Raw genomic sequence first — 15,079 nt, 5'->3', positions numbered from 1 at the left:
TGTGGCAGATGAGTGGAAATTCATGTATTTACATTCAAGGCATTTTTCCAGGGAACAAAAGGAGGCCTTACACAGGCCATATGGAACAGAGTGCATCCCAGTAGAAAACAGAGACAATCAAATATGAAGTGCTGAGAAGGGTTTGCTAGACAAGTTGATGTCTGAGACAAAACAAAGTTAATGTGCCTGAAGGCTCAAGTCTAAGGCAGAATGTAAACGTGGTTAAAATAGAATACCATGAATCAAAAATATTTTCTTGACTGCTATCGATCTACTGTGCATAGCAGGATTAGAGCAGGTCACACTGACTGCTATTAACATCAAGGCAGCCCAACTATGATAACTTCAGGAAGGAAAGAAGGCCTCCTGGGAGTCCAAGAGAAATCAAGGGACAGGCAGGCATGCACTCTGTGTGTGTGTGTGTGTGTGTGTGTGTGTGTGTGTGTGCATGTGTGTGTGTGTGTGCATTTCTCTACACTCCTGGGACAGTTAATTTGGGTGGGGTTAATCTATGGCAGTCACATACCAGTGTCCTCTAGGGTCTCATAAGGTAATTGTGAGGCAAGGCTAACTGTTTGACTCCTGCGTTTGCTCTGTGCAGTGAAAACAACATCTAACACACACACAACATACTATACTGCAATCTGTGTGTTTGTCGTGATGAGTGTTTTCGTGAGTAGACGCATGGTTGCATGCATTTACTTATTTACTCACTCACACCTTTTCTCTGGCCCAAAGTCAACCACATACAGCGTGAAACAATACGTGTGTGCGTGGTTTGAGTTGGCCCGTCTCACTCATTAAACCAGTGGTGCATGAGATCCATTCCTATTCCCTCCCTACCTCCTATGTGAAGTGGGTTATTTTATGGAAAAATGCTCATAAAGTGCTATTGTGAGAGGGGTTAAAGACACAATTAAAGGGCTATTCTGCTCAGAATAAACTTTGAGTAGATAATCTGCGCGAGTGACTCTAGACAAACATTTTAATACCGGCTCGCCAGTCAAACCACAAACACTCAAAGAAGAAATGTTTGTTCAGTCTATTGTTTCTTCTTACGATGGAACCTCAATCACTGGAAAAAGCAGTTAGCTGCAGGTTGGGCCAGGCTATTCTTGGTCAAGCGTTAGCGTCAACACCATGCTTCATGTTTAACTGGATATGTCAGAGTTTCAACATTAAATCTGTTAAATGGCAAACAAGAGATAAATGGATCTCATTCAGACCACACTTACACAAAAGGGTCTAAAGTTCCGAGCCTTTAAAGGTCAGAAACTGAAGCTTTGGTTGTTAAATTGGCCAGCATGAATCTAGACACACATGTTAAATGTCATGAAATCTGAAGTATCCCATAAAGACTAAACTGCTCAGATAAGATGTTTAAGTTCAACTATTTTCTACTATAAGTTTTTATTAAATTCTATCACTTAAAGATGCGAACTCACTCTGAGTTTACATGTGAAAAGTAAATTGTTTAAATTAATCTTTACTGGTCTTAAGAGCAAAGTTGAGTGTTTTTCCAACATTGGAACGTAGGCTGAGCATACTTGTGATGCCCCTTCACAACTTGAAGCTGCACTACACAGAGCATCAGCTGCACTAGAGCTTGGGTTTGTACTATTGCAGTACCCATCCTCCTTACCTTAAGTATCATCTCTGCACGGGTCATGCCCTTCACCACGATCTTGGTGTAGCTGGCAGGTGCCTTGCGGAGCACCTGGGAGCCTATGGAGGGCAGATCCAGCAAGACGGTCTTCAGGGAGTGGGTGTCCAGGAGGAGCTAGTGGGATGGAATACACAATACAGAACCATTATTCAAGATTTAACCAGTACATGTGTCATTTATGGATTTTGTGATGCAATATCAATGTAACAGAGCACAGACATGTGGGGCTTAATGTATGCTGAAGATGATGACTCACAATGCAGCTCAACAGAAGCTTTAGGAAAGATTAGCATAAATTGCACTTACTTGTTCAGCTCCCACCATGCTGATAGGCTTACATCTGAATAAGTGGTTGATAAATTTGGGGATGAAGGAGCTAAGGAAAGAGAGAAGTGACAAACATATTAATTATATGAACCTTGGATTATGGATTATGGATAAAGCAAAGTACAAGTGTGTGTGTGTGTGTGTATTGTACTTTGTAAATTTGATGCAGAATTGTGTGAAGTATTTGCGTGTGGAGGCTAGATTGTCTCTGATGATCGGCACATTCTGCTTAATGTGCATGATGATTGAAGTCACATATGGACTCTGGTCACCTACATGCTCCACACTCTGCCACGGCATCTGAAAGGGAGAGAGAGATAGAGAGAGAGAGAGAGAGAAAAGGTGGAAGATTGATGATGGCGGTGATGACACTTTCACAAAGCCACCAGAAATGTTGTTTTATGGCATCTTGATAATGTGCATTTGACTTTTTAAATGAATGGCAATGGTATTGACTTCAATATTGTGGGCTTGACATGTAAGAATGTGTGCGTCTGTCCAACCTTGCTCATAGCAGTGAGAGCAGGGTCACACGCAGCATCAAGATCTTGAACAAGTAGCTGGATACTGTTTGAGATTACACTGGGAAAACATGAAAGTAAATAATGGACACCATTAAAACATACTCTTCATATATTCATATATCATTTAAAGGAAAAATAAATAGCATTTCTGGTTTGCATTTGCCACTTACGTGCTGAATGTATCCATCTCCCCAGTCAAATTAATTCTCTCCACCAGGACTTTATCTACTTTCTCCTTCAGCTTCTCTTCCAGCTGCAACACATACAAATAAAAACCTGAATGCACACACCTAAACATACAAAAAACCTATATTACTGTATTTCAGGAATATATACTGCAACACAGGTTGACTGTCATCAAAAATGTATGGAGTACTAAAGAGTTATTCAGGGGTACATCCATCGAATATGTGTCAGGCCTTTTTAAAAATGTTGAAATGTTGCTGAAGCTGGTGAGTGTGTTGCAGAAAAACAGCATGCATGAAACCTTTCTGGGTGTGTTGCAATCATAACTGCCACTGCCAGTTCCTTAAAACACTAATGAAACACAGATAAGCAGCTGCTCCTATGACTGGCATCTCTCTATGTGCAATGACACCTAACTAAATGTTCCCTTGCATATATTGTAACTGCAGATAAATCTTTGGTGTGTGCTGTCACTGCATATAAACTTCTAGGTTAAATAAATTTAAGGCATGAATCAACAGATACTTTGGGTCTATGGATGTGCGTGTGTGTGTGAGTGTGTGTGTGTGTGTGTGAGTGTACGTGTGCATGCCTGTTGTGTGGTAGCCAGGCAGTACTCGGCAGTGCTGAGGATGCTACAGATCAGGCAGAGCTCGTCCACGGTGAACTTTGCTGCTTCTGAACCTTCTTTCTCCTTCAGCAGACTGCTGATAGTAAGACCCCCACTGTTACTGCTGGATCTGGAGAGGGGGAGAGAGAGAGAAAGACAGAGACAGACGGAAATAGAAGAAACAGAACAGAGAGAAAAAAACAGAGTGGGAGAGATCAACAGAGAAAGAGTGGTTCCCGTAAAGAGGGAAAAAATAGGATTAAAAATCCAATCAGTCATTGATTGTTGATATAAAATCAGCACTTTGTGTTTTTCAACCGATCATAACTAATGACCCTACTTATAACTGATAAATTTAGCTGTTGTATAATGTTGATAGTGCTTGTATTAATACATCTGTCAATTTTGGAGTGAGAGCTGTTTTCGGTCTTGTGTGTTTTAAATGTCTGTGGTAGAACTTCTCTTTGTTTACATTTGGGTTAGGGGTTAGTGTATGCCTTTAAGATATGGGGTGAATTAGGGGGAGAAGGTTGAGATGAGGCCCAAGATGTTGTGTATTCTTTTTCCTAAGATTCGCTGACGTGTACCCCCTTTGTACTCATGTGGAACATATCTTTTTAAACCACAGGTAAAAAGTAAATTTTAGTAACTGAGACAACGGGAATAACTGCAAGCAGACGGGAAGGGGATGCTGCAACGGCGACCCAGTCATTAATAAACGTCATAACAGAGACGTGGGCAAAACCACAACATAGTTCAAGCTCCTTTCAGGGGCCCCTTTCAAAACCTTGCAAAACCAATTCGCAGCACACCACACTGGACGAGCGTGACTGCGTGTGTCTGTAAGTGTGCGCACTTGCAAAGCGTCTCAGTGCATCTTTTACTAAGTGTTTGTATACGGCTGAGAATATGGTACACATTAGTCAGCGAGTGCAAGTGTGTAATTAGCATGCATGCATATCTGAGACAGAAACAGAACACGCCTGTGTGTGTGTGTGTCTACCACAGCCAGTGATGAGTTTTAATGTGGCCAATGAGCCAGAGATGTTTTTTCTGGTAGTGTATTAGGCTTTGCCACAACATAACCAACTCCAGATCCCACATAGCATGCCATCCCAATCCATCAAACACAGCGAGGACTGAAGACATTAAGTTCTAAACTAAACTCCTAAACAGCCCCATCACCATGCCAGAAGAATGAACAAATATGGGCGTGACATGCTTGTTTGTGAAAGTTAATCCGAAATAAATCTGTGTTTGTGTTACTGCCCAAAAAATGTAATTATTCTCATGGATGGAAATTGTTGAAATACTATACTACTGCTTTAGACTTGTAATGCACAATTGTTTCTGATATAAATTTACTGCTGTTATCAAATGATTATTTATTCTTTTTTTTCTTGAGAGAGCTCTGTGGAACTAGAAGCCTTATTTATTCTCTTGCCATTATCCCTCTTATACCAGTTTCAATCTACAAAGTTTTAGTCTGTAAGAAAACATGGGTGTAGGTAGAGTCAACAGTCAATATTTGGAGAGACGTGTTGAACTTTGGATTTACTTGCTTGTTATTCACTCGCTGCCATCTTTGTGAGTTACTGGAGCCAGAAAATCAGGTCCAAATTTGAGCAAGTTAATGTTCAAATGATTCACTGAAAACTGAGGATGCCAGTTTACAGCTAGCAATACAATTCTACCTGGAAGAGGAAAGTCAACACAACTTTGTCCACAGTAGGTATTTGGATTATCTATAATAACCTGAGACTTAGTTTGTAGAAATACACTTTACTGGTGACTTTTTAAAAATATAATTTTTCCATGTTGTGAATTGCACAATTGAAATTCCATTCACCTCCACTGTATTGGTGTGGCAGAAATCTTACAATCCAATATCTAAAACCTGGGCTAATAAAACCAAAGCTACCTGCATGGCCAGATATCACTCAAGATAAATGAGAAAAAATATATATCTATTTTTTTGTTACATGGGGGAAAATACCCTTAAAGGGACCAGAACTGAACCAGTCTTACTTAGGCAGGTTGCCAGAGAGGATCTTCCAGGCGTACTCTCTCAGGAACTTCTGGAAGATGGTTGTGAGGGCAATCATGGGCTCTCCAGTGCTTAGTTGGGAGCACTGCACCATGCACTTCTTGTAATAAACAAAGAGGTCAGCACAGCTTGGCAGTACTGCTCCGCCCTCCTCCGTGCCCGCCTTGGGTGGGCCCTGTGCTCGGAAGTCAGCCACAAACCGGTCAATCAGTTCACCCAGGTTCCTGCAGATAACCAAGTATGTTCAGCCAAACCCACACAGGTTCACACACATGTATGTACACACGCATTTGGTGGTTGGATTAAGGGCACATGAAAGGAATTAAATGAATAAAACTAAACATTAAGAAAACATGATTGAATGAATGATTTGTCCCTGACCCCAGTAAATAAATAAAAGGATAAAATAACAGGCAGACAGACAAAAGGCCAGATGGATAAAAAGGAGAAAAATATCCCAAGCATATCAAAATCCTCAGTGCTACAGTCAACAGGTCCACAGTCAGTTGGTGTGGCCCAATCCTACTGACTCTCTGAACTACAGCCAAGGACAAAACAAGCAGGCCACTGTTCTCTCCTGTTATGTCCCACTGGGGACAAGCTGATCTGGCCATTGCATGCTCAAGGCCTTTGGACTGAACTGAAATGAGGTTGTAGCTGCAGAATAGGTCAACCCAGTTCCTTTGAACAGACAAATAGCATTTAACACCCCAGAGAGCCAAAAGCCAGGGGGCTGCATGCAAGAACAGCACTCCCAAAACTGTGTTTAGTTTCTGGAGTGTTTGCACATTTACTGGGGGAGGGGAGAAACTGATGGGGGAGAACTGAAGGATGGTGGAGAGACAGAGGAAGGGAGGTGAAAAAAAAAATCAGGCAGGAGGAAAACAGAAAAAGAAAAGCAGGCTGGAGGAAAAGGGGAGAGAAATAAAAAAATAAAGAACAAGAGATTGAGAACAAGAAAGAATGATATAAAAGTAAAATACAGAGAAAGAGAAAGACTGGAGAAGGGGCACCAAAAGAAAAAAATAAAGAGGTGGGAATGAAAATAGGCAGATCTGCTGCGGCAGCACTTATTCAACCCCTCTCTCTCTCACAGCGTCTGTGGTCGTGCAGCTAATGGGAAACATTTCTGCCACAGTGGAGACAGAGACATGTACAGGAACAAGAGATGGAAAGACAGAAGAGGCAGTGAAGTAGAATGGGAGGTGGGGGATCTGATTGATGAACGTGCAATGGAAAAAAGAAGCTTGTGCCAACTTTACATGCAACCTGCTCCTGATTCTGGGTCTGTGTACCACGACCCAATTTGGTCTGTGTGTGTGTACGAGTGTGTTGCTCACTTGTCCTGGGATTCTATGTAGACATATAGATGAGGTTCAAAACACTTGGAGACAATGCCGTGGAAAGGGTTGTCCGGAGCTTTGGGTTTCCTGGGCTACGAGAGTGGAAGAAAAAGCAGGAATGAATGAAATAACAGGTTTTAGTAGCAGCTCTTACAAATTCCAATCAGTGAGTTTATTTTGCCTCCAATTCAGTAGGCAAAAGGTAAATGCCATAACAATGAACATACAAACAGTTTCCAAAGATAAGGTGATGTAGGAAGATTCTATATTTGATAAAAAAAATTTAAACAAACAAACAAATAAAACCAGAAAATATCTATACAGTATTTTTGTCCAATAATAATTTGTCCAAAATTGATGGTCTTATTCTTCATTGTTCCAGCAATAAGCTGCCCAGATCTTAACCAATCTGTTGACTACTTTAGGCGAGTGTATCAGGAAAGATTGTGATGTTTTTAAAGCTGGGGCAGTAAATTGGAGACTATTCAAAATGAGGCTGTCCTATCTTCAGTCTGCCATTGGAATGTCACGAGCAAATTAGCAAATTTTCCCTTTAGAAAGAGCACTTCATGTTTATTTACGGAAAATTAAGCCAGAGGAAGAAATATCTGATGGTACCTTTATGTTGCTGAAAAACTCAGATGGGAGTCAAACCTGGTCAACTCACCTTGGCCAGATCCTCATCCTTCTCTGTGCCCACATCCTCGCCTGGCTCATCCTCTAGGAAGGGGTTACTGGGTTCTAGAGGGCTCTCTGGCCTCTTCTGCTGTACAAACGCAGATATGACTTTAGTATTTTTTTTCTGCTAAATCCATGCTAACAATACTCTTGACTCACATATTCTTTAAAATAAAATCCAGGTTTCGTCACTTTTTTCCATGTCTGTATTGATCATTTCTTGGAAGACTTGGATGAAACTGGACCTCCAATTAAAAAATTCCACTCTGCCAAATCACTGAGTGAATTACAGAACCCAACACTCGGGTGTAAACTGAACTGAAGACAAAAGGGCCTCTGTCTAAATATTATCAGTCCTGCACAAGCTCGACCTAGTTGTGGCACAACAAAACTAATCGAGATCTTCGTAATATGTCCATTTCTGTGTCGCTTCCACCTCCACATGACAACATGACCTGGATTAAAAATGTTTCTTCAGGCTGTGACTCCAAGAGTACAGTGTGTGTGTGTGTGTGTGTGTGTGTGTGTGTGTGTGTAAGAGAGAGTGGAGAACACAAGTTGCAAATCAGCAGTTTAATGTAAGTACTATTGTGGTGTAAACAATAGAAAAACAGAAAAAAATTTACAATGGGAAATTCTTACAACAGGACAAATTTGCATGCTGACATTTTGCTTAGATTGAGAAAAAATATAACGTAAAGTAAATGATAAAGAATAGTGATTAGATGGGAAATAATACCATAATTTGATAACATTCGGGTATACAATGAAGTTGTCAGTAAAAGTGAGCAGAGCAATTGCAATATGTGATCTAATTTTCTATTATTACACTTCATTTCTGAAGTAGTAATTAAGCAAGCCATGATCTCTTTTTATAGATGTCATGTGTATTGTTATGTGTGTTTCAGTGTGTGTCTGTGTGTGTGTTTCTCACTCCAGGTACGTCAGTCAAGGTGCATCCGGTGAAGCGTTTGGCCAGCAGACTTTCGAAGTTTGTGGTCCTCTGAATGGCGAACAGAAGCAGCTTCACCTCAATCTCCTTAGCACGTGTTCGCATGACTTTAGCAAGCTCCACCCTTAGGAATACACATGCACATACACAAAAAATAGATATAGTATCATGAGCATATTACCTCAGGACATATTTGTAGTCTTCGCTGACCAAAAACAGATGTTATTTTATTGACAGCTGCAGCCGGGAACGACACACAAATAATGCCCACTCCTTTTGCCTCTCGTGTAGCTGAGCCACCTACAATCTCTACCTACCTACCTACCTAGATGGGTTTCCTATTATATATTGTATGTGTGTTTACCTGGTGATGTGGCAGAACTCCACGGCAATCCGCTCTGTCATGCACCACTCTTCAGGAAACATGCGCCCATATTTCTCTTCGTAGTCGACCAGTTGCCGCTTGATCCAGGCATAGCGGCGATCGATCTTATCCAGCCATGCGACCTAAATGACAGGGCAGGGTATATTTTTCATGAATACACTATCCACTATGGAACACACATTTAGAGCCATTTTTTTCCATCCAATTTTTACTCACATCTTGGTTTTCCTGGAAGAGTACCAGGTACTCGGAGAGGTGCTGCCTGATGAACTTTTTGATAATCTCCTGTTTGATGCGTGGGTCCAGCACATTTGCCACCAGACAGGCATCTCTTAGCACGTTACTGGGACCACCTGGTCTCTGTATCAATGGATTGGGACATAAAAGTTGATGTTTTTTAGAGGGGATGATTAAGAGAAAAAATAATGTGTTAATAGAAATAGATATGATAAGTTTGTCCAGGAAAATGACAACCAAACCAGATTCTTATACATATTTACCTTGGAGCCCTGAGAGGGGAAGGCTTCTTCAAAATCTGCCAGAATCTGAGTCCCCAACTCACTCTGTGCTGCTTTTACTCTGGATAAGAAAAAGACCAATGACACAGTGAATGCTTCATTGTTTTCTCAGTCAAGAATTATACTGGAATAATGGCATTTTCTTCTGGAAGCCTCCAATACACACAAGTCTTCAGCATCCTCCAATGCTTGAATGTTTTGGCTCACTATTAAACACACTGTTCAAATTCCTGTAGCACTTGTGCACCATATTTTTGATTGTTTTCTTTTTGCAAAAAGCAATTTTTTTTCTATCAAGTTTTTGGAATTTTCTATCCTGTCACAGTCAATTATTTCCCAAATTTGGTGCTTTTCAAATCCAGTTCATGACAATACACAAGTTTGTTTCTTTATGCGCACAAATGTGTCTCCATGAATGTGAATGAACTGGCTCCTGGTCAGTGAAGCAACCACAAAGACGTGACAGAGAAGCATTTATATAATGAGGCCTGCTTAAGACTATCTGAGGCCGACATGTCCTTGAAGAGCCTGTGTTCACCCCGATGGCATCCATGCTGGATTGACCAAGGACAGCACCCAAAGCTATGACAATCGTCTAGAATAAACAGGAGAGGGTGGAGAGACAGTATCATAGATGGATGCCAATTGAACTTGCAGCCTTCATTTCAAGCACCCGCTGCCAGCTTAACACTAAGCTATCCACCTAGGTCTGGTAAGCTGATGAACATGAGACTGACTGTGGACTCAAATCTTAACACTTAGACTCTTGCAGCTCCTGTTTCAGCTCTGTTTCTCACACTAATAAGCTGATGCCAGAATGTTTTATTAAAATTTCAGATTCTGAAACACAATCTACAGATGTTTTATCTGACAGAGACCAAGCTGTCAGCAGCAAGCTACTGAAGTCAGTCTTTTGCTACATCTAGTCCAGTTGTGTTTTGTTTATACTGTACATGGCGTAGCTCAACAAAACCAGTCATTGTATCTTGTTGAGTTGTGACAGTCGCGGCATAGATGAGACAGCGGGAAATGCATTAAGTGATGAAGAGGAAAAGGCTTATTAAAAAATAATCAAAGCTGATCCTGTTCAAATGTGACAGCTGCACTGACCCCATTCAGCCACGGTTCAAAAAAGGTTAATTTCTCTCACTGAACTGGAGAATTAAAGGCAGGAATAGAGAAATGTCGAGGCGGGATTGTGATAAAACTGCAATATGTATTTAGCCCGTGACCCTGTCGAATTTTCAGATTAGTTTTAACCACACTGTGCTTTATTATTGTCAATACAGGACTAAAACATGCACTTAGCTTTTATATTTCAGAATGAGAAATGGTTTGCTTTAAAACCCTTATCAAACAGTAGCCCAACGTTGGGTCAGTCATCCTGAATTCATGCTGCGCAGTGAAACATTACTCAAACCCTAAGAATATTATTTCAAGATCACACACTTTCCAAAGATATTGAATATGTCAGGTGAATATGGGAACATGTGTCTAAAATGATGCATTATTTCCATTTGATGGATGGTGCAGCCGTTAAAACATGGGTTTGAATATTTCACTCAGTGTCATATAGCTTCAATGAAGAGCTGGAACAAGCTGATAAAGGATATATATGATATTGTCTCACTGTGACAGGACATTTTGTAACAACTTTATGGGGAAACAATGGGAAAACAGAGGTTAACACTTTTGTGTTAGCCTACCAAATGATACTGTTATATATTGCACTACCTCAAGTTTACCTTTTTTTTTTTTTTTTTAAGATATAGGCTCCGCATTCAGATTAATTTGATGTTTTAATGGTCACGCTAACATAAAATGCCACCAAAAATCTAGATTTAATTCTTATTCTTACTCTCAAATTGACTAAGATAATTTTACCTAAACCCTTCTCCCTTCTTCTGTTTTTATTTTAAATGAGTTTGTTTATAGCTTACTGTTAAAGTAGTCTGAATTCATCCAAACCCAATAAAAATGTGTATTCTTGGTTTTAACTGTATTACTATTCTTCAGAAACAACAGTTTAATTGAATAGGTATTAATGGCAAGTGAACATTCTGCCTGGCCACTACAAACATCCATTGGCTACTTTCTTTTATCCTGTCTGTATGTCCATTGTCACCTATATTTTGCTGATGGATCTGTCTCTTGTCTGTTTCTGCTATATGTAGTCTTGATTCAATTTCTATAACTGTTTGTGTCCAGCTGTCTACCCTGTCTTTATCTTTCCCTTCCCTTCCCATCCTCCCTCTCTCTCTCTCTCTCTCTCTCTCCTATCATCTGTTTCTCCAGCAGAGTCACTTCTTCCATGCAGCTGTTATTTGGTATGAACAACGTCTGCCGCACCTCAATCAAAACAGAATAGAAGGTCATTCTTTCTTGTTTTGGGGGATTACCACCACTTCGAACCTGAACATCAAGTTGGCCAGTGGGTCCTAAAGTTGAGTCTGGTGTTCTTGGAAAATATTTGTAAAAATGGAAATATAATCAGTCAGAACTGTGGGAAACAAGCATAACAATTCACTTTGTTCTTTGTGAGTGTGTCTAAGAAAAGATTACATTTAAATATATTTGAGACTCACTGGAGAAAACAAAACATTCTTAGCTCTCATATCAAATTTCATTTGTGATCAATACTTGTGGTAAACTGATGGACATGTTGCAAGCAAGAACAAGAATTTCAAGTGCATACTGTAATAAATGCATCTATGAAACACAAGAGTAAAAGCATATACATGGAGATACAAACACACCCTTAGAAAAGTATGCCCTGAAGCTCTCACAATGGAAGAAATGCAGGCATAATAGGACCCTATTCATTGTGTTTCCTTCCTGTGTGTTCCTGTATGTGTGGGATTGTGCGTGTATGTGTGCAAATATGTGCATAAACAGGATGTAATACGCAAAATACCTCCAGCCAAATACTGTTACCACTTTTCAGCATTTCAGCTGATGAGCTGTGGAATATTTCAGCTGTAGGGAGAGATCCAGCTTTGAACTGGCTACTGGAAATGAGTTGTTCTTATAAATCTGTTGCTCAAAAAATAGCCCAAGTGAGCTAGAGCAAGTCCCTTAAGCATTCAATGGTTGCTGCACTATAGCAGATATACTCAAAGATAGTGTACTTGAAGGAACTATGTAAAGAAATGACCTTATATAAACATCAATTATTGGTGAGTGAGTATGTGTGTGTAACTATGTGCATATTAGTTACCTCTCTGAAAGCTGTCTGATCTGGGGTATGCCCATGTATTTGTGGAAATGTTCAAGCACGTTGACCACTCCCTGCAGTAGGTTGGCTACCTCACCATACTGCCTCTTTCTGGTCATGGCCCTGGGAAACAAACACACACATGAATTATTGATTTTCATATTTTCTATCACTGTAAGAGTCAAGTAGTTAAGACACCCACATTGGACTAGCATCAATCTGGCCGTACCTCCCTCACAAATGTAAATAAAATCCAAACACACTGCAGGTGAGTTAACCCCCCACTTAAAAAAGTAGGATAATTCTACAGGAATTTCGATTAATCTGAAGATATTTTTTCAATTAATGAATTGTTTAGTCTATGCAATGTCACAAAATAGAAAAACAAATTGCAAGTTGCAATTTCCTAGAGCACAAGGTGATGTCTTCAACAGTCCAAGATCCATAGATATTCAGTTTACAATCATATACACTCAACAAGCACTTTAATAGGAACATCTGTGCAATCTAATGCAACCCAATAGATCAGCTTTTACATGCCACTCATTACTCAACCAGAACAACAGTGTGACAACAGCCCTCCTAAATGGAGCGAAGTTGAGAAAACTGAGGAAGGTAAGGACAGCGTCAGCTCGAGGACCAAGTGGAGTTCCCTAGTGGCTGTATAAGAAAGCCCCAGATGTCCTGAGGTTTCTGTGGAGACTAATGAAGGTGGTGTGCAAGAGGAAAAACATCCCAAAAGCATGGTGAAGAGCAGGGGGAGTATTAGTTCCCAAAGAGAAGAATGCCTCAAAAATCAATCGATTTCGGCAAATAAACCTTCTGAATGGAAAATTCTGATGAAGGGAAAATTTCCTTCAGCATTTTTGCACAAAGGCTGGCAACCTACCTGAAATACAACAACTTGATTGACACCTCGGGAACAGAAAGCCGGCATAGCAGGTTTCTCAGGATTCTTTGAACATTAAACCATTGGGCTGTGATGATAACCACATTACCACGATCATGTGATGCCTACCATAGGGTTGAGCTCATTACCGTCATCACCACATTAAAAAAAAAAAAAATCAACCACAACTGTCATATACGGTAGTCTAATGTGCTTGCACATATGCTGTAGGAGGCTACGTGACATGTTGGAGAATCTGCGTTGCCTTGGTTTACTTCTAGCCTCAGGCCGCAAGACCTCGGCATTGCACCATAAGAACGACCGCCCAGGGAGGCACTGAGAGCAGTGTGCAAGGAAGCAGAAACACAGCAAGTGACCCGGCATCCAAACTAGGCTAAAGGCTAAGCCCAGTCGACCGGTTCTCCCGTCAATCTTCCTCACCAATGTCCGCTCCATCGACAATAAACTAGACTACCCAAGACTGCTTCTGACCTCCCGGAGAGAAATGACAAACTGCTGTGCCCTCATCTTCACTGTGACTGGTCAGAAACTATTTCGAAATCTGTAGTTTTGCCTCACAGTATCAGAGTACACCACATCTTGGCAATCCCTGGAAATAGGAATAATGGCAGGATGCACTGTCTCCCCACTATCTTTTACCATGGCCATGGAACTGATCATCAGAGGATCCAAATGGGTTGTCCGGCCTGCAGTCCAGACAACGACTACCTCCCATTTGCGCCTATATGGGTGACAACCTGCCAACCCTGGACGAATTTTCTGAATACTACTTCGGTGACCTAGATGTGTCAGATGAAAATCACTGCTGTTTACACGATGAATTATTGTACATCATTTGCATACATGCAGCAGTCAAATAGACAAAAAAGTCAGGGATGCACTGATATGAAAAGTCTTGATACCATTAATAGATTGTTTACAAAACTATCTGCATATGCCAATACTGTTAGTTGGCAATTTATGCCTATGTTTTTCCATTTGTCTTTCACCTGCCTAAACATAGCTAACCTGCTGCTTTCTTACAGTGCAAAGGCTTTGCTGCTTGCTCTTGCCTCTGCTTGCATTTTCCACATTAAGCAATTACAAAGTCAGCCTACTATCCCCTAAATAATATATCAAGTATTAAAGGATTTATGTCTCAGCAGGATTTGGAAAAACTTGTCCATGCATTTATCTTCAGTAGGCTTGGCTGTAACACTCTCTTCACAGGTCTCAATAAAAAAAATAAAAAAAATCAATCAGACAGCTGCAGCTGATTTCAGAACGCCGCTGCTGGAGTTCTCACTAAGACCAGGAGAGTGGATCACATCACTCCAGTTCTCAGATCTTCACACTGGCTTCCTGTCTGTCAAAGAATTGATTTTAAAATATTGCTGTTGGTTTATAAAGTATTGAATGGTTTAGGGCCAAAATACGTTTCTGATCTGCTGCTACGTGATGAACCATCCAGACCTCTCATGTCGTCTAGGACAGGTCTGCTTTCTGTCCCCAGAGTAAAAACTAAACATAGAGAAGCAGCGTTCAGCTTTTATGCGCCACATATCTGGAACAAACTCCCAGGAAACTGCAGGCCTGCTGCAACTCTCAGTTCACAGCTGAAAACTTTTCTGTTTGCCACTGCCTTTTATAACAGTATCTTACTCAACTTTTATTCTCCTGTTTTATCTGTCTTATTCTATTTTAGCTTCTTTTAATTTCCTATCTAACACTTTTAAATTG

At 40.6% G+C, this 15,079-nt stretch overlaps 1 protein-coding gene across 2 annotated transcripts in view; it reads right to left on the bottom strand.

Moving 5' to 3' along the window:
• The window catches only part of vps53 (VPS53 subunit of GARP complex), a 31,969-nt gene that overhangs the window by 5,051 nt on the left and 11,839 nt on the right, over window positions 1–15,079 (bottom strand). Inside the window, exons 7-20 of one of the 2 annotated variants that reach the window (XM_042414269.1) lie at window positions 12,454–12,573; window positions 9,219–9,297; window positions 8,935–9,078; window positions 8,698–8,840; window positions 8,316–8,457; window positions 7,371–7,469; window positions 6,701–6,795; window positions 5,342–5,584; window positions 3,296–3,443; window positions 2,688–2,770; window positions 2,497–2,575; window positions 2,145–2,293; window positions 1,973–2,042; window positions 1,643–1,780 (exon numbers count right to left, since the gene is read on the bottom strand). In XM_042414269.1, coding sequence (XP_042270203.1) covers window positions 1,643–1,780; window positions 1,973–2,042; window positions 2,145–2,293; window positions 2,497–2,575; window positions 2,688–2,770; window positions 3,296–3,443; window positions 5,342–5,584; window positions 6,701–6,795; window positions 7,371–7,469; window positions 8,316–8,457; window positions 8,698–8,840; window positions 8,935–9,078; window positions 9,219–9,297; window positions 12,454–12,573 — 1,732 coding nt within the window. The remainder of the gene's footprint in view (window positions 1–1,642; window positions 1,781–1,972; window positions 2,043–2,144; window positions 2,294–2,496; window positions 2,576–2,687; window positions 2,771–3,295; window positions 3,444–5,341; window positions 5,585–6,700; window positions 6,796–7,370; window positions 7,470–8,315; window positions 8,458–8,697; window positions 8,841–8,934; window positions 9,079–9,218; window positions 9,298–12,453; window positions 12,574–15,079) is intronic. The other variant, XM_042414268.1, reaches the window with a different exon arrangement.

The sequence above is a fragment of the Thunnus maccoyii genome, chromosome 6 (genome assembly GCF_910596095.1).
Source record: "Thunnus maccoyii chromosome 6, fThuMac1.1, whole genome shotgun sequence".
Taxonomy (NCBI): domain Eukaryota; kingdom Metazoa; phylum Chordata; class Actinopteri; order Scombriformes; family Scombridae; genus Thunnus; species Thunnus maccoyii.
Note: the sequence above shows the minus strand (reverse complement) of the source record. Positions and strands in the feature narration are given on the sequence as shown.